This window comes from Amblyomma mixtum, chromosome 5 (genome assembly GCF_055824585.1).
Source record: "Amblyomma mixtum isolate Tamu chromosome 5, ASM5582458v1, whole genome shotgun sequence".
Taxonomy (NCBI): domain Eukaryota; kingdom Metazoa; phylum Arthropoda; class Arachnida; order Ixodida; family Ixodidae; genus Amblyomma; species Amblyomma mixtum.
In genome coordinates this window covers 190,120,358-190,133,826 of record NC_143016.1, presented here as the reverse complement: position 1 = coordinate 190,133,826, position 13,469 = coordinate 190,120,358, and the positions used below count along the sequence as shown (strand labels likewise).

At 46.6% G+C, this 13,469-nt stretch overlaps 1 protein-coding gene across 1 annotated transcript in view; it reads right to left on the bottom strand.

Annotated features, from left to right (window-relative positions):
• The window catches only part of LOC149345201 (4'-phosphopantetheine phosphatase), a 163,971-nt gene that overhangs the window by 16,521 nt on the left and 133,981 nt on the right, over positions 1–13,469 (bottom strand). Inside the window, exons 13-14 of the mRNA XM_089546510.1 lie at positions 11,976–12,180; positions 1,726–1,883 (exon numbers count right to left, since the gene is read on the bottom strand). Coding sequence (XP_089402636.1) covers positions 1,726–1,883; positions 11,976–12,180 — 363 coding nt within the window. The remainder of the gene's footprint in view (positions 1–1,725; positions 1,884–11,975; positions 12,181–13,469) is intronic.

The window sequence follows — 13,469 nt, the reverse complement described above, 5'->3', positions numbered from 1 at the left end:
GTAATGTCACTAACAATATTCAGTTTAGTTTAGTTTAATCAGGTATTGCATCCCAAAGCAACTCGGGCTATGAGAGACACGTACTGGAGGGCTCTGGATAATTTTGACACTTGAGGTTCTTTTTATATGCACTGACATCAAACAGTATATGCACCTCTAGCACTTCGGTGGTGACAAAATGCGACCAGTGTGGCCAGGATCGAACCCATGTCTCTCGGGTCAGCAGCCAAGCACCATAACCACTGAGCCACCACGGCGGCTGTCTAATAATATTTATTCAGGTAAACTTGTTCCACCCACACGAAGTTCTCCAACAGGAGTGGCAGCACACATGGAACAACTTTCATGAGTGGTGCATGTGAGCATGTGAGAAGGTTGCCCGTCTGAACAGGGTGAGTATGGGGCTGTGTATACTGCCTGTGGTTTGGTGTTACCACAGTGTACTTCTGAAAGATGTTAGGTATAATATATATACAAGGCTGTGATTTGCTTTGCTCAGAATACTTTTTTTCATGCAAGCCTACATCAAGAACGCCTTTAGACACTAAGCAGATGACAGTAAACATTAGGACAGGACAGGGTTAATTGGAAAGATATAGGAGAGGCCTTTGTCCTGCGGTGGGTGCAGTCAGGCTGATGATGATGATGACGATCTAGACGACATGCTAGCAAGAGACATTTCAAGAGGTGTTCCATTCCAGGGACACCCGAATGTCTGAAATAGAATATTTCACAGAGAGTAGCTCCAAAAGATGCACTGGACGAAGGTAGAGACTGCCACATGACAGGGCTGAACATGTTTTTGGGTGCCAGTGAATCCTGGAAGGAACCAACACAGCTGCCAGAAAATCAGCTCCAGTTACAGCAGCATAGTGAAATTCCAAGAGCTCCTTCGGCTGCCTCTGAGGGTCAGCAAATCAACAACAGCCGAGTACTCTGGGAACAGGCCATTTCAAAGTGCAAAAAGGATTTTTGACTAGCACAAGGTAACAAAAGCAAAAACAAGTATTGATAGAAATATACCACCTCTTATGTTACCTCACCCTGATTGGAAGAGAAAGTTAGGTGAGTTGGTTAATATGCATGGTGGAAAAAAAATGCTTGAAGATGACGACAGGACAAAGCTCTCATCGAAGGATAGTGTTTGTCCTTGTGGTTCTTTGTCCTGTCATTGTCTTCACGCACTTTTTTCTATCATATCTTATCGACAAGAAACCTTGATGGGATTTAGTCTTCTTCCATTGGACACTGCAGAACTGTTGCCGCCATCTGTGACAAAAATGGCCAGCTGCAAGTGCGGCACTTCTGGCTCCAACTGCCAGCGCTTTGAACATTTCTTTACCCTATGTTAAGCAACGTGGCAAAGCCTCCTTTAAGCATCATTCACACAGGCCCTCTGAGATTCGAACCACCACTGCTACTGCTTCTTTACACATGCCACTCAGTACATATGTGCCCCTGGACTTGATGTAACCGATCAAAGTGTACTGAACTGATGTCTTTTAAGCATGCCAGATGGCTGTGTTGCTAAAGTCCTTCACTCGAACAGCGCGGCAGTAGAGAGCTACATCAAGCAGTGATGGCAGCAGCAGTTCTGCTCATATCCACAAGCCCACCAAAAAGAGCTTGTTGTTTCCTGGACCTACCTGCACCAAAGAGACTGACTGACACTATCGTCACAGGGTGTCCCCGCGTAGCATGTACGGGGAACGGGTGCGTACACACCTTGGTGCCTCGGCCCAGCAGCTCACGAGCAAAAGGCAGCACACCCAGCAGAACATCCATACCACTGTTGTCGACAAAGATGGCTGCACACCGATGTACAGGCCCCTTCTCGAGCCTTTTGATCCAGGCGTCCAGGTCGTCCTGAAGCCAGGGTCGCTCTGCACAAGGGCCTTCATCTCACATCACCTCTGACAGCGGCACTGCCAAGCATTAAAACTTGGGCACCTTAGTTCATTTTCGTGAAGCCACAGTGCATAAATAGACAAAGGACAAAGACGATTTCATTGCTTGTTTTATGGCACATAGGGGTTTAACATCTTAAAGCGACTCAGGCTATGAGGGACGCTGTAGAGAAGGGCTCCAAAAATTTTGATCACCTGGCGTTTTTTAACGTCACGGGCCTCTAGAATTTCGCCTCCATCGAAAATTGACCACCGCAGCTGGGATCGAACCCGAATCTTTCGGGTCAGTAGCCGAGCGCCCTGACCACTGGTCATATTCAATTTCCAGTCCCGGACAACTTGCAGACTCCAGACCGACATAAGTTTTTCTCGGGCAGCCTGAAAGCTCCGCCCACCAGTAAGAAAGCTGCCCGCATCGCCATAGCAATGTGTTCGTCTTTCGGCTCGGCCAGTCAGCGGACTACTTGGGGCTCCAAGGAAGTCAGCAGAGGACAGCTGCCCGGAAAGTGAAGTGCCGCACTAGTGGCCATATTGAGTTAGACTTGGCGTGCATTCTGAGTACTTTTCGTGTTTCTGGAGGACGGTATCCTGAGTTAAACCTTCACACGAGCTCCACAGCTGCTCTCTGAGCCATCATAAAACTTCATTCTTGCATCTTCATTTTATTTTCTTGAAATCCACTACACAGGGACACGTTCGGAGATGCGAGCGCATATTGTTTGCTCGTGTCGTCAAGAGGTTCTTGTTTTGCGATGTTGTCTGCGCACTTACCTGAAAGCATCGCAGGTGAACCGCTCGTGTACTGGAGCAGCTGTAGCGCTTGCTGTAAACATTTTTACGAAGGCTTTCGTCTGCCTGCCTATACGCAATGGGTTGAGCTACTTTGTGCAAACTTCACCGCGAGCAGTAGCGGTGAGCAAACCCTCGAAGCTGAGTTCTGTAATCATCTACTCTGAGCTGACAGTATTGTCTTACAACCGACTCGGTGATCGCGATCGAACGCGCTATGTTGCTTCTGCGACATAGCCGTCACCGATTTTGATCATGGTTCATGTGTGTATGTATTGTGCTTAAAAACAGATGTGCATGCGATGTGACCTTTCTGAGACTGTGTCCTGAGCAATTGCAAAGCGATCTCTACTGCACGGCCGTCAGACTGTTTTACAGAGGTGTTGCTATAATTCTATGGCTTGGTGCTCCATAAGGTACTTTTTGTGACGGTGTTTGCTCGGATTGTGATGGTATGTTGACGGCACTGTGTCTGAAAATGTCGATGAAGGCGCGTTCACACTAGGCTGACGAGACCCCGATGCCGACGCGACGCGACACTGCACCGACGACGACGACGACGCCCCCAACGTTCAAGCGTCGTCCTAGTGTGACAACGTCGCCGACCAAAGATGCTGACGAGACCTGTCGGCCGACGTGGCTTTGGCAGATCGGTGGCCGAGCGAAAACATTCGCCAACCAAAAGCGAGTACCGAGCTCACAGCGCGAAGTGCAATCATTATGTAGACAAATAATGCTCGCACAGCAACATTCATCACGCCATATGACTACTTGGCCGACGCGCAGCACCGATCGTCGCTTGCGAACTGCCGCCCCACTGCAAGTAGGGACACACGGAGCGGTGAACATCGCTGCGCCGCTGTACCCAAGCTCCGCCCACAATCGGTGTCGCACTTCGCCGCCGTGCAGCAGTGCCTGTGCGCTGCTTGGGATGGTGTACAAATGTCACAAGAAAAGACAAGATCGCCTTGTCGTCAGAAAGACTGCTCGAGCAGCGATAAAGCATGCCTGCTTATGTTTCGAGCTTTCGGCAACGGCACCGCTCGCGGGCGCTCCGGGCGGCGGGCTCTGCTACTGCCTGGCTGCCGTGGTCGTCGCTAGGCCTATAGCCTCTTTCGCATCGGAGTCGCAGCGGCCGGCGCTTCGGAAGTCGCCTGAGCTATAATAAAAAGGCCTACTCTACACATCGCTTTACTGTCAACAGCATCATCTCACAATAAAATAATAGTATGGTAAATTTCCGCGACGTCTTCAGCAATGAAGCGAGCGGGCGCAAGGCGAGCCGGACCCCAACGTCAAGCCAGCGGCAGCTGCGAGGCGGTTGTGGGAAGAAGTTTGCTCGTATCACAGTCGTTACCTTTGCCAACAGCTCAGTATTGATCAGCGATCCTCAGAAATGAAACATTTTTCACATTTCTTATCACAGGGTTTAATATTTACGTCAAGAACACTCTTCAGCTCGTTTTTATGACGCCGGCAGACGGGATCCAGGCTGGCCGGCCGGCCGGCATGCTCGGCGTAAACATGTACAGTCTTTGTCAAAAGTAACCAGGCTGCATGGTTTGATTCTAGCTCGTACAATGGAGCCCTTACAGCTTCCCTGAAGCTGAAATGTTCGTGAAAGGTAAGGACTGGGGGTCTTCTTACCTTCCAACACCTTTTGATCGTTAGGAAAGCCACAAGGGCTTCACTATACAAGCTAGAAGCAAACCATGCAGCCTGGTTAATTTTGACAAAGACGGTACTTCACGTTCGCACAAGAAAATACGAAACAGCCGTGAACCAGAAAGGATGCTTCCTAGATTAGAGCAACGATAATGTGCCTGTGCAAAAGTGGATCTTTCGGCAACGACACCGCCTGCGGCAACGCCGGGCGACGAACTGTGCGCTGGTCCCAGGCTGCCCTAGTCGTCGCTAGGCCTAGGTGGTTTCGTATCGACTCCGCAGCTGACGGCGCTTCGGAAGTCGCCTGTGCTGTAATAAAAGGCCTACTATTCACATCGCTTTACTGCCAACTCGTCCCATAATAAAAGGTATGTTCGATTTCCACGACGCCTTCAGCAACGGGGCTAGCAGACGGGCCGCGCGCACGAAGCAGCAGCGTCGAGCTGTCGGAATAGGACAACGTCGGCGTGAGGTCGGCGCTGTTGTCGGCAGAGTGTGACACGCGGGTCGGCCGACGGCTGCTATGTCGCCGACGCGACGGCGATGTGCTCGTCGGGCGACGATCGGCGCTCGGTCGGCGTCTGCGCAGTGTGACAGGCGCGCCGACGGCACGAAAATCGCTGCCGCCGACCATCGCCAGACCGAAATCGGCCGATCGTCGGCCTAGTGTGAACGCGCCTTGAGGAGGGCAACTGTCACTTGAGCATCATCTTTCTCTGTTTGTTCACTGCCAAGTGTGTGGACCTACGCCTTCAGTAAAAATTTTTGCGGCGAACTGGTGACTGGACACAGTTTCTTCGCTATGTAGTGATGACTTTGATTAAAGGAGAAGTGTCGTGCGGTTGGAGTAAACTTGGAACTCTCCTTTAACCAGTTACAAGAAACATATGGCGCAATTTAGTCAGTTATTGCAGAGCGTACAATTCCCTTATGTGAGCCAACTCGTCTATCCATTTTCATAAGCATTTCCCTTGATGTGATGCAAAAAAGAAGAGAGTAAGCTGAAAGTCGCACTTCTCAAAGTGAGCAGCTTATATGCTACACATGAAATTATGGTTAACTGTAGTTCTTGTGATGTGACACAACACTATGACACAAGACGTAAATTTGTCTCTGAAAACTATGCAAGCTGATTAGAATAATAAAGAAGTAATTATTGAGTCCACCTGAGTGCAGACATATGGCTACAAAGGAAAACTACGTACAGCTTTCTCAGAAGATTGAAAGTAGTAGGAAAATTTATCCTTGTCTAGAGATTGAAGCCACAGGACCACTGCCTTTCCAGGGCAAACATTTGTTTGCCTTATTATGCATGCAGTCATTCCAGCACGGTTTAAATCTATAGCAAGCACGCCTTAAGCAAAGATCTTGAAGCTGCTTGTCGAGCAATTGAAGTTAAAAAAAAAAAAGAGATAATTTTGACTTAGGTACACCTAAAGAGAACTGTCATACAACAAATATATTACAAAGACCAGTTAGCAACCCTTTGGCCTTCCCTGAACCAGCATTATCATTGTTTGCTTCTCACTGTGAAAATGTAGCAGAGAATGTGTTATACAGGCAAGGCTGCAACACTGTGTTGTTTGATTGCAGTGCAGGCCAATAGATGGCGGGCAATCAAAGGCCAAAGGTGATTGAGAATCTTAATGAGAATTGCCAACACAGTAAACAAAAAAAATAATAAAGAAAGAAAAGCTGAGCATGGTGGCAACTGCCACCACCCCGTTTCAAAGGGGGCGCTCCTATCCATCCATCCATCCATCCATGGAAAGCATTTGTCTTAGCGAATAAAATACCACACTCATGGAGTGACAGCATGTAGCGGGGTCGCACAGGCTACGCGTGTTCCGTTCTAAGGAAGGTCAAGTCACTCATAACAGAACTCCCCATGCTTTTACGTGCAGTCCAGGTTGTGTTTTGTTTGATGGCACTACAGGCTGACAGACAGTGGTCAAATAAAACATAGGTGTATTCAATTGTAAGAAAAGAACAGCAGCGCAACCAAGACGAACACAAGAGAGGACCACACAGGACTAGCGCTAAACTTCATCTAACTTTATTCACTAACAGCGCAGCAAATATAAGGAAAACCAGGACACGTGCAGAGAGATACCAGTTTCCACACAACACTATCTACAGAACCGTTCAAGATACGCCATTTCCGATTTGAAGAGGTTCACCGACGTATCGCTAACACAAGATATACCTCTCTTCCTTATATGAAATGCTTCACTTGCCCTTGTGTCTTTGCTTCTACCTAAAATCTTTATCTCATGAAACCGTGGTTGACACTTTTTGCAGTACTTGCATCTAGCCTGTGTCAAATGTTCTGCCGCTCGAGGGCATTCATAATACTCAGCACAGTGCTGAGAAAGGTGTGCACCACTTACGTCCTTCACTGACCGGGCGTGCTCACCTGCCCTTTCATTGATCCTCACCTGCCCTTTCAATATTCAATTAATTGCTACAATTTTCAGATAAACACATATGAAGATGGGTCCAGGCAAGCACAGCTTGATAACACCTGTGTCCTCACAGAGATCTCAACAACATGACCACACTAAGATATGCCAGCATGTTCTTTGTACAAAAGTTAGTGCAAAACACAAGACACTCACAAGAAAGGTGGACAGGACAACGCGCTTCTTGTGAGTGTCTTGTGCTTTGCGCTAACTTTTGTACAAAGAATAATGCACCGACTAGCCCAGCAACAAGTGTTACTCGGATGCCAGCATGTGCATAGCAGTTATAAATTAGAAATATTCCATCATACTGGTTATTTATAATTTACTTCCATCCATGAAATAATTCATAAAATAAGATTAAAGAAGGTGTATTGCAGAAGAAAAAATTAAAAACATCTAACTGCTTGCTTGCGTGTGAATAATTGTAACTGCTAATTAAATAATTTGTCATATGCTAGTCAGATCATTCTACTTAACTGTCTTGTCACGCTAAAGTTTTCATCAGCTAGATGAACAAGTGATTGTCATACTTCCTTCTTTCTGGATGGCCCTTAGCTGTCATTCTGTAACCAATTTTTTTCATACTGTTCCAACCAACTTTGCTAGGAATGGCTGCGATGCAGACATACAGCATGCTTGAGTTTCAACTACTAGCCTGCTGCACAATAAGCACATATCTTAATTCTTCACTGCGCAAATCAAATACAGTCGAACCCGGATATATCGAACCCGCATATTTCGAATTATTGGCTATATCGAACACACAGATTACCCCCTTGAAAATACTATGTAAAAGTATAGGACAGTTGCGTTGTATATCGAATTCCATTTTCGCCGGACATTGGATATATCGAACGCCGCGCCGCGCCGCGCCCCTGGAAGGTGCGCTTTCCCCAAAGACATTCCTGTCCGGTCCTCAGCCGCCTCAGCGGAGAACATTTCCGCAGTCAGCAGGCGCAGGGCCCTTTTTTTTTTTTTGTTCCCCGTTTTTGCGCCCCACCAGCGCGAGCTTTCCCACTCCTCCTCTCCTCCTGTACCGCCGGCGTGTGCTCCGTCAAGGTCATTGGAGATCAGCGAAGAGAGAGCGCCGCATGGAGACGCGCGGCGACCACGCTTCTTGGGGAAAGAGAGAGAGAGAAAACGGTCGCTCGTGGGCACATCGTGGGTCTAGGGAAAAGAGAGAGCTCAGAAAAAAAAAAAAAAACCCAGAGCACCGATCTTTCTCCCTGCTCTTTCTTTTCCCTCTGTCGTTCCTTCGCAGCCGCGTTGACTGCCGCTTGCATAGGCTTCGCTCTTATCGCTCCATCTGCGCCTCGCGTGTTTTTTTTTTGCGTGTGTGCCTGTGTTTCAACGCGCGACGTGAAGCAGGCCCCAGTAGCCAACTGTTTTGGCAAGATTAATGTCCGGAAGATTTAGATGACGATGAGTGCTTGGACGACGCGTTTCGCGACTTGTCCAATTTTCTCGGCGCCATTCCGTCCGAAGTGACTGTTGAGGACTTTAACGCTGACAGCGAAGTTCAAGCGGTAGCTGGCGTTCAAGACGCCGACTCCAGCGACGACGAGGGCAACTGTGTTGTCGAAGAAACGCGTCCGTGCGCAGCCACTGAACTGGCGTCAGCGTTAGCCTGATTCGGCGCTGTTGCGGCGAAATGGAAGGCACTGTGCTCTCGCACCTGGACAGTCTCGAGAAGATCGAGGCCAGTGTTTTGAACTTCGTTTCCCAGGGGAAAAAACAGCCCAAAATTAGTGATCTTTTTTTCCGCGAAATAAAGCGCTTTCACATTGCGCGCCCATACTATGTGATTCGCGGCTGTTCCAAACGGTAAGCCACAATTTGTTATGATCGGGAGTGCAGTTTTAGCCTATATCTGTATATCGAATTTTCGCTATATCGAACTATTTTCCGATCCCCTTCGAATTCGATATATCCGGGTTCGACTGTACGCAGCATAATGTAAATGTCAGACGGCTGCACAGCAATGATTTCGAACAAACCACCAAGTACAGTGGTTCAAGAATAAAACTGTTTGCGATTACCTTAGTAAATACCTTGTAGGCAACGGACAATAACCTGATCGGTCTGTAATTCTTCAAGTCCTTGACGTCTGCTTTCTTATGAATTAAGATAATGTTAGCGTTCTTCCAAGCTTCTGGTACTCTCGAGGTCACAAGGCATTGCGTATACAGGGTGGCTAGTTTTTGTAGCACAATCTCTCCCACGTCCTTCAACAAATCTGCTGCTATCCGATCCTCACCAGCTGCTTTCCCCCTTTGCATTGCTCCTAAGGCTTTCTTTACTTCCTCCTTCGTTACTGGCGGGATGTCCCATTGCTGTGCTCGACTGCCTCTCTCAGTAGCGTTCTGATTACATTCGCTACTGTATAGATTTGTGTAGAACTCTACGGCTACTTTTACTATCTTATCCATATTGCTAATGACATTGCCCTCTTTGTCTCTTATCACATACATCTGGTTTTTACCTATGCCTAATTTCTTCTTCATTGCTTTTAGGCTACCTCCGTTCTTTAGAGCATGCTCGATTTTCTCCATGTTAAACTTTCTTATATCGGCTACCTTGCGCTTATTCATTAACTTTGATAGCTCTGCCAGTTCTATTCTGTCAGCAGGGTTAGATGCTTTCATGCCTTGGTGTTTCTTAATCAGATCCTTAGTCTCCTGAGGTAGCTTGCCAGTATCCTGGAGAACCATCCTACCGCCTACTTCTGCGGCGCACTCTGCAATGACAGCTGAGAGATTGTCGTTCATTCCTTCAACATTAAGATTGTTTCCCTCAGTTAGAGCCAAATATCTGTTCTGCAATGATATCCTGAATTCCTCTACTTTCCCTCTTACAGCTAACTCACTAGCTGGCCTCCACTTCACCAGTTTCCTCCGTTCCCTCTTCAAATCTTGGCTCATACGAGACCTTACCATTCTGCGGTCGCTACAACGAACCTTTCCGAGGACCTCCACATCCTGCACGATACCAGGGTGTGTGCATAGCATGAAGCCTATTTCATTTTTAGTCTCACCATTGGGGCTCTTCCATGTCCACTTCCTGTTCTTTTGTTTCTGGAAGAAGGTACTTATGATCTGTAAATTATTTCTCTCTGCGAACTCTACCAATAACCCTCCCCTGCTTTTCCTGGATCCTATGCCATAGTCGCCTAAAGCCTGGTCTCCAGCTTTTTCCTTTCTAACCTTCATATCCAAGTCGCCCATTAGTACAGTGTAATGTGATTTCACTCTGTTCAATGCCGATTCCACGCCTTTTATTTTTTTAATGTATTTTATTGTTGTAATATTTTTTGGAGAAGCAAAGTATACTGCAATTCAAGAAATATTCTCACCTCCGTTGCTTACGACTGAAGAGCTGTTTAAGATGTAAATGTACTTTCGCAGCTACAGAAACCAGTGTAATGAAATATGTATGGTATAAGGAATGCAGCATTCCTTACACACCTGCCCGTCCCCTCTGAATAGTATAGGAACGACTTTTATAAGTGGACACAGCTCAAGGAGATGCAGTGACGAATGATGCCCCTCACAGGAGGCCCTTTAACCGGTGGCACTGAGCAGTTCTCAGACGTCGTGGTCATTTCAGTAACGTGAAATCGCGGGTGGCTGGCAGGTACCTCCATGAAATGAGATTAACTGCCGCGTCACGAAAACCAGTTGATGCCACTGGCTAGAGGACCTCTTTCGAGAGCCATTCACTGCTGCATGCTGGAACTGCGTCCTACTGTAGTGCCGAAAGTTCACATTAGATGAAAGGAACGTACCAGCCTCTGTTATGTCCAGCTAATTTTTAACAAGCTTCCCAATGAAATGTTCTTGCTTAATATGTGCAAAAGAGTAAAAGACTAGTTTCAAATACTTTCAGCCCTAATACTCCAGATTGCAAATTGTACTGTGCTGATTCTCTTCATGCCTTCACAAGCATCTTTTTCTCTTTTTCATTTCATACTGTCGTATGTTGGATACTGCCTTATACGCCGCCCTGCGGCTTAGCATGCCTGAAATCATAGCCTGTTGTTTGAAAATAAATCTTCACAGTTACTTTTTCAGTAATATGTAATATACGAGAAATATACGACAATATACAGTAACACGAAATATACAGTAGTAAACAAGAAAATATAACAGCACACTTGAGTGCTGTTACGTTTTCTCGTTCAACCTGTCAAAAAAAAATTGCCTGCTCTCGTATTTTCAGACCTTTGCAACCAGGAGGTAACAAGCCTCTAAGCCTTTACAAGCTGTTGTTGGCACTATGCCATTGTAGACTACTAGCTTGCTCTATTTTGTTTTGTGTGCTATATGCATTGTAAACACTTGTCTACCTCTTATCACGCCACAGAGTTCGTTGGTATCTGGCAGCAAGGTTGGAGAAACTATGGGTCAAATTATGAAATTCTCTTAAAATTGTCTTTCATTAACGTTTTTACTTATAGCATCTCGCACTTAAAATTTGCTTAACCTTTCAGTAACAGTAATATATTTGTGTTCTGGTTTGTTTTTTTCAAAAAAACTCCCTTTTTGGACTATCAAGTTCAACCATGAGAGTACTGCCTGTTCACAGTAACCCTTCCTATAGCGTGAAACTTGTACCGGTATGACCACATTGAAGAATTCCTTTTGAAGACTGAAAGCGGCTTTAATGTCATTAATAAAATTGCCTGGCATTTGATACATTTTGCTTTGTGGCCATTAGTTGCTTCATAGAGGCATGCATCTGACATATACAGTGGACGTATGTCCGATTTCTGGCATTCTGTGGACTTTTATATAAGCCCATAGGAACTGCCGGATATATTACTGGCTGCAGTCACCAAAGGCTGCTACAGAAGGCATGACACGCCAATGGCCTTATTAGATCCGTGGGGGATATCCGGATCAGATGTCCGTGGGAGATCGTTGCAGTTACGTATGTACCTCCATCGAAGATTAGTGGGAGATCTCCCAAGACTATTTGTATATCCGAAAGGGGCCGTACATCGTACAGTGGCTAATTGGGAGGCTAAAAGACAGGCACTATAAAACAACCCTTTCACCAGACGGCATCAGCAAGCACATTTTAAGACATCGGGCATTCGAGGGCATCCTTAGCTCAAGGAATCAAAACGACTGCTTTTCAAGTGACCTACCCTGCAGGCGATCACGCGCTTCGGAGAAGCCGAAGTCACCGCCATCGAGCAGAAGCGCCACCTCCTTGGCACCCCAGTCAAAGACATTGCCGGCCAGCAGGCCCGTGACAAGGGCCTCCTGCCGTTCCCGCCAGCTCAGTGCATCCAGGTGTGACAAGCGGGCAGGGAGCAGACGCAGGGCGGCCTCGTTCTCCAGCCGCTTTTGCTGCGATGGCAGATGGACACGCAGTTCACAGAGCAGCAAGGGCAAAGCGTTGCTCAACCACACGAGTGGATCTTTTGTTTTTTAAATACATCTTCGAGTGAAAGTGACAAGGACAAACTAAGAACACGTTTACTTGCACCAAGCTGGATGGCATGCAAAAAGCTAACCCCTTTCTAATTCCTCCTTCTTGTTTTAACCATCCCCCTTATTTCCTTCCCAATCATTCAAATCTCGTTCTTACCCATCTTCTGGGCATACATTATGGCATACATGCGGCATAGCGTACAAAACAAAAAAGAGAACAAATACGCCAGGTACAGTGCATACTGAATATGTTGTATGTGTTCTTTTTTTGTTTGCGTCCTTTTTGTGCAAGTTAGTGTTTTCAAGGATGAACTAAATCTCCCAGGCCAAAGTATAAATTCTGTTTGTTCTATTGAGGCCAAAATAGCAATCAACACCGACACAACCTGCTTGGCTCTACTGCTTGGGATGTGCAGAGATGCTCCTTGCTAGCAACTACTCTCAGGCACGCATGGCAGGGCAAGGACGCTAGATCATGTAACATAAGAAAGAGCAGCCAATGAGGACGCACCCCACCGGCAGTATTAGGTGGTACAGAATGCGAGTTTCCCCACTCTCATATTCATCGTGGGAGCAACATAAAAACATGCTAGCCGCCATTCCCTGAAGAGCTCTCACGTGTTTGACTTTAGTAAGATGGCTCAAGGAAAATATCCCTGTGCAAGTCATGGCAGGCGACCGTAGATTGGTTGCGAGATTCTACCTCAGTGCATATGGTTATACGCCATTTTAAGTTTTAAGTTTTTGAGACACTAAAGTCATATAACTTCATGTATTTGAACAAAAGCCAGGCATCTGAATTACCCATTGTATGCATGCCTGCCCCGTGGTCTCTTACAGCAATGAGAGGATCAAACGTTTTACACTGCTATGTTCACATCCGCGTTAGCGACTGGCATGATCAAGGAATGAGCATGGGGGATCAATCATGCAGCTAGTTGCCAGTCAAACTGTTGTCCTTTTTGCTGTGTTGCTGCAGCTGTCGCAGTGACACCTTAAGGTGAAGTATAAATACATAAAGTGTGTCCACATCCCACCTGACCTGTTTTCAATGTTAGCAGAGGCTTTTGCAACACCTGAGTGACTAGTGCAGTCATGAGCAACATGACACGAAACTTTTTGCACAAAATTGCGAATTATACGGTTACTGTCCCAATTCTGAGAATGACTTTTGAAAACATTGCGCCAAGAGGAAAAATAATTAA